This window comes from Octopus bimaculoides, chromosome 5 (genome assembly GCF_046866305.1).
Source record: "Octopus bimaculoides isolate indiv1 chromosome 5, ASM4686630v1, whole genome shotgun sequence".
Taxonomy (NCBI): Eukaryota; Metazoa; Mollusca; class Cephalopoda; order Octopoda; family Octopodidae; genus Octopus; species Octopus bimaculoides.
Window position 1 is genome coordinate 8,830,831 of NC_142932.1, and position 5,916 is coordinate 8,836,746.

The window sequence follows — 5,916 nt, forward strand, 5'->3', positions numbered from 1 at the left end:
TCCAGATGTTTTTTTCAGATTGGATGGTATTGAACCCAATGCTCTGATGACAATAGGGAAAACCTTTATGTTTGACTCTCGTAGCTGCCACATTTTAGCGATCTCAATTCTCAGGTTTCCATATCTATCAACCTTTTCTCTTTCTTCCATGATGATCTGTTGATCTCCTGGCACTGCCATGTTGATTATTAGACACTCTTGTTTGTCCCTCCTAAAGGTTACTATACTCGGCCTTCGGTGCTCTAATACCTTGTCTGTCTGGAAGCCAAAGTCCAAAAGGATTTTTACATTCCCCTTTTCGTCCATTACCTTTTCTGGTGTATGTTGGTACTAAGTACCCATAACCTTATATTCATACTTACAGCATAGTAGCCAGTGGAGGTTTTGGGTTACCTTGTCATGTCTACACTTGTACTCTCTCTGCACAAGACTTTCACAAGCACTAACAATATGAGTCACACTTGTGTGGTATATATTCTTTTTCACTGAGTTGGTGTTATTATTATTTTTATTATTATTGTTAAGGCAGCGAGCTGGTAGAACCATTAGCACACCAGGCAAAATACTTAGTGGTATTTTGTCCATCCTTACCTTTCGAGTTCAAATTCCGCTGAGGACAACTTTGCCTTTCATCCTTTTGGAGTCAATAAAATAAGTACCAGTGAAAGACTGAGATCAATGTAATCGACTAGTCCCTCCTTGAAAATTTCAGGCCATGTGCCTTTAGTAGAAAGGATTATTATTATTATTTATTCATTTATTGCCTACAGGAGGCTAAACATAGAGGGGACAAACAAGGACAGAAAAAGGAATTAAATCAATTACATTGACCCCAGTGCGTAACTGGTACTTATTTAATCAACCCCGAAAGGATGATAGGCAAAGTTGACCATGGCAGAATTTGAACTCTGAACATAAAGACAGATGAAATGCCACTAAGCATTTTGCCCAGTGTGCTAACGATTCTGCCGGCTCACTGCCTTATTATAATTATTGTTGTTAAGGCAGCAGCAAGCTGGCAGAATCATTAACACACTACACAAAATGCTTTGTAGCATTTCGTCTATCTTTACATTCCAAGTTCAAATTCCACTGCGGTTGACTTCACCTTTCATTCTTTCAGGATTGGATGAAATAAGTACCAGTTGAACACTGAAGTTGATGTAATCAACTTAGTCCCTTCTCGTGAAATTACTTGTGTTGTGCCAAAATTTGAAACCATCATTATTGTTGTTCTTGTTCTTTTTATTCTTGTTTCAGTTATTCTCTTTTTTTACTTTACTAGGTTGTTCACAAGTAACAAGTCATGGACTCTGCGGACTGGTGAATCTTCGTAACCTCGAAGAATTGGAGCTGACAAACTGTAACAGTGCCACGGCAGACCTCTGTCAATATCTCCGTGACAATATTTCTGGCTGTTTAGTCTTAGAATAACCAACTTTGTTTTTTTTTGTTTTTTTGTTCTTTTTTTTTTTTTCTATGTGACTTTCTTCATTATATTCCGCCTTGCCCTGCCTCCCTTTCTTCTGAAAAAAAAAAACACGAAAAATAATAAAACATGCCATCTCTCTCCATTCCACAACATATCCTCAATTATTATTATTATTATCATTATTATTATTATTATTATTATTATTATTATTATTTTTATTTTTATTGTCATTACCATTATTATTATTATGATTATGACTGTTGTTGTTGTTGTTATTGTTGCGGCACAGTCCACAGAGCATGAAGTAAGCTTCCGGCAAGCCGAGTCCACCAGCTGGGTTTTGATTTCTGGCTGAGCACCACACATCCTCATTCCCAAGTCTTCTAAATTTCTGGCCCTGGGCCTGAATTATGAAGTTAATCATTATCATTATTATTGTTCTTGTTATCTTCATCACCATCATTGTTAATTTTATTATTATTATCATTATTGTAATTATTATTATTATTATTATTTTATTTTGATTATACTATTTCTATATTCTTCATTCTATCTCTTTCTCCTTTATTTAATATTATCTGAAATACAAAAAAAAGACAAAAACATTTAGTTAAAACAACACAAATAATATGAAAGAAAAAAAAGTGTATGATTATTTTTGTTTTTTAACAGAAAAAAATTTACACAGAACAGAAAGTTTGGATAAACTTTATAAATTTCTTCAAAATAGTTCAAATACCACTCTAGACTGTTACTTGTATTATGTCCTAGCTGTTTGTTTGGTTTATTTTCTGGGGGAAAAAAATCATAAAAGAAAAAAAAAACAAAAGTAAAAGAAAATGTCTTTCAAATCAGAATCCATCAATATTTTTTTTTACATCATTCAGTAAAAGAAGTCAATTTTTTTTTTTTTTTGTTATTCTACTCCCCAGCCTCCACCCGTTCTTTCTATTATGTTCCACCACTGGTTTTGTTTGTTTTTGTTTTTGGTTTGTTTTTTTTTATATCTTTTGTTTAGAAATGAAAGTAATGTGAATATTGATTTTATTTTGAATAAAGCAGCACCGTAAGGCCAGTTTTTGTTGGAGAAGTGTTGTACAGTCCAGTAATTAAAATCCAACTTTATAATATTACTGATACTTACTTAACCAAGATTGGATTGCAAAATCAAAGAACAAAGGTTATTGCATAGTTGGAGAGAAAACTGATTGATGCCAAGTATTTAGTGAAACATTTTAACTGTTTCTGTCAATTCAAAGATTTCATCTGGACATAGCCATTCTAAAGTACCTCCATGGCAACCTCCTCCAAGCTGATCTATATGATAGCAGGAAGATGGATACAACTTGCTGGACACTGTCTGCAACACTCAGATTTGCCCACTAGCCATATCATTTGAGAACTGACCCAAACTTGAGGTCGAGACCCTGATGGAGAACAATACGCTACAACTGCTGATGAACTCAGAATACCGACAATGAAACAGGATACATGGCCCTTCTGGCATTGTGCTGGAGGTAAATGCAAGTTGTAACCAATAAAAAATCATCTTCTGATCAACTTGCTATTAAATACTTTTGTCTAGACAAAAGGCCAATTCTTAGAGTAAAATTTTTAAAATAAGTATAGTTGACTATGTCAACTCTAGCTTTTATAGGCAAAAGTGGAGAGTATGGTTGATGATATCAACTCCAGTATATGGTGAATTCACAGAATTGTGAGAGCATAGGGCTCTTTACATTCTGAATTCTAAGTATGGCAAGGTCAGCTTTGCCTTTCATCTCCTCAGGTCAATAAAGTACCAATACAGTATTAGGGTCAGTATAACTGAGTAAACCCTCCCCTCAGAATTGCAGGCCTTGTGCTTAAATTAGAAATTTTAATTTTGTGTGGTGATGGATTGGCTGAACCATTAGAGCATGTTTTGCAGTATTTATTTCAGCTATTTACATTCTGAGTTCAAGTTCTGTCTAGGTCAAATATGCCTTTCATCCTTATAGGGGCAATAAAATAAAGTACATGTCAAGTACTGGGGGTCAATAGTATTGAAGAACCTCCACCTCCCAAAATTTCAGGCTTTGCCCTATGTTAAAATTATTATTATTTTACTGTTTTCAAATGGGAAATCCATTAATAACTTAATTACAATTTTTCAAACTATTAACCTTGTCTTTAGATATTTTTAAATATTTACATCTCCACAACATTTCAGTCAGTATAATCCCTCATCCTCATCAGGGACCTAATTCCTAGATGTTTTCATAGTATCCAACTAGATTTGAACCAGGAATTTTTATCTCCAAAATAAAGGCAGTAACATTCTAATCTACTTGGCCATTGATGAAATATGGTGTTGATGTAAAACATTAAAGTAAAAATGTGAACAGTCTTTAAATTAATAAACTTATGAATAATAACTCATTCCTGGTGTTATACACTTAAAAAAATATATTAATTTGTGGGTACACGTACTAGAGTTGGTAGTATTAGCTAATCCTTCCCACCAGCCATATTTCAGGCCTTGGTGCCTATGCAAGAAATAATTAATTTATGGATATATTATATAAATAAAAACATTATCACAGCTAAACACTCTACTAGTTCAAACAAAAAAATTATTGTTTTCTATTTCATATGCTTTTGCTGTCATTTCATACTTTATATGAGATTTATATGATTCATTTTAATTGGGACATTAAGTTTTCTTTGATGATATATCTAACCATCAAAATAGTGGAGGCATGTGACTTAGTGGTTAGGGTGTTGGATTCATGATCATAAGATTGTGGTTTCAGTTCCTGGACTGGACAGTGCATTGTGTTCTTGAGCAAAACACTTCATTTCATGTTGCTCCAGTTCACTCTTCTGGTAAAAATGAGTAATCCTGTGACAGCCCGTTGTCCTGTCCAGGTGGATACTTTATACACCATGGAAACCAGGAAATCAGCCCTTATGAGTCAGCATGAATCAAGAAGGTCACTTTAACTATCAGAATATACCATCAAATGAAATTTAAAGTCCCTGACAAAATGAATTTTATAATAGATTTGACATTTGACTCTACTTCCATTATTGTGTCCTCCCATGCCATCAATAAGTGTTCTGTGATTATTCTTAAACTTGCTTTAAAATAATAACCATTAATTTAACATTTACTTATAGACTTTCAAATATGAAATATTGCAAAGGTAAATGAAAGTGGAAAACTGTGGATTATTATTATTATTATTATGATTGTTATTATTATTATTATGATTATTATTTTTATTATTATTATTATTATTATTATTATTATTAAGACGGCAAGCTGGCTGAGTTTCATACCATTCTGGAAAAATGCTTAGCGGCATTTCTTCCAACTTTATGTTCTGAGTTCAAATGCTGCCAGGTTCGACTTTACGTTTCATCCTTCTGGGGTCAATAAAATAAGTACCCCGAAATTTCCAGGCTTTGTGCCTATTGTAGAAAGCATTACTATCATTACTATTATTATTATTATTATTATTATTATTATTATTATGATTATGAGAAATTATTACTTCATTGTTGTTGTTGTTTTTTGTTTGTTTTTTTGTTTTTTTTTACAAGTCACAGCAGACACAATAAGGGTTTATTGTAGACAACTATGCTGAGTTACACCATTTTGGGACCATTATTATAGGACAAGAGGTAAGCCCCTACAAAGGTAGCATTATACAGCCTAGATGAGCTACAGTTATTATATGATTTCAGTTCACAGCCATTTTACCTTGCTCATGCTGTGAAATACTATTGGGAAACGCATGAACATTGTACCATGACCACCTCTACCAACTGTTATTTTTCTGGAATGTAGAGACTATGTACCTCTTTCAAGGAAATCCAATACTTTACAGTCTATGACAGGCCTTTGTACATATGTACATATATATATGTGTTTGTGTGTGTATGTATGTTTGTATATGCATGTATGTGTATGTATGTATGTAACTTTATCTTTTATTTATCTTAGTTATTAGACTGCAGCCATGCTGGAGCACCATCTTGAAATGTTTTAGTCAAAGAAATCAACCCCAACACTTTTTTTTTTTAAACCTATTCTACCAGTCTCCTTTTTCCGAACTGCTAAGTTACAAGGATGAACACAAACTAACACTGGTTGTTAAGCAGTGGTTGGAGACAAACATAGACAAACACACACATAGATATATATGTATATACATATATGTATACAGACACTTGATGGGCTTCTTTCAGTTTCCATCTACCAAATCCATTCTCAAGGCTTTGGTTGGTCCAAAACCATAGTAGAAGACACTCACCCAATGTGCCACACAGTGGGACTGAACCCAGGATCATGTGATTGGGAAGCAAGTTTCTTACCATACAGCCACACCTGCACTTGTGTATGGATGTTCTTTTTGAGCAAGTGCAGACATTATCTAGAGAAAAGGTCTTTGAAAGGCCTTTTCTCTCTTCAGACACAGGTATTGTTTGATTTTTAG

At 33.7% G+C, this 5,916-nt stretch overlaps 1 protein-coding gene across 1 annotated transcript in view; it reads left to right on the forward strand.

The window, feature by feature from the left end:
- Positions 1-4,022, forward strand: part of LOC106882259 (uncharacterized) — a 229,345-nt gene extending 225,323 nt beyond the window's left edge. Inside the window, exon 3 of the mRNA XM_052967960.2 lies at positions 1,286-4,022. Within this exon, the coding sequence (XP_052823920.1) occupies positions 1,286-1,434 (149 nt within the window). The 3' untranslated portion in view covers positions 1,435-4,022. The remainder of the gene's footprint in view (positions 1-1,285) is intronic.
- Positions 4,023-5,916: the final 1,894 nt, after the last annotated feature.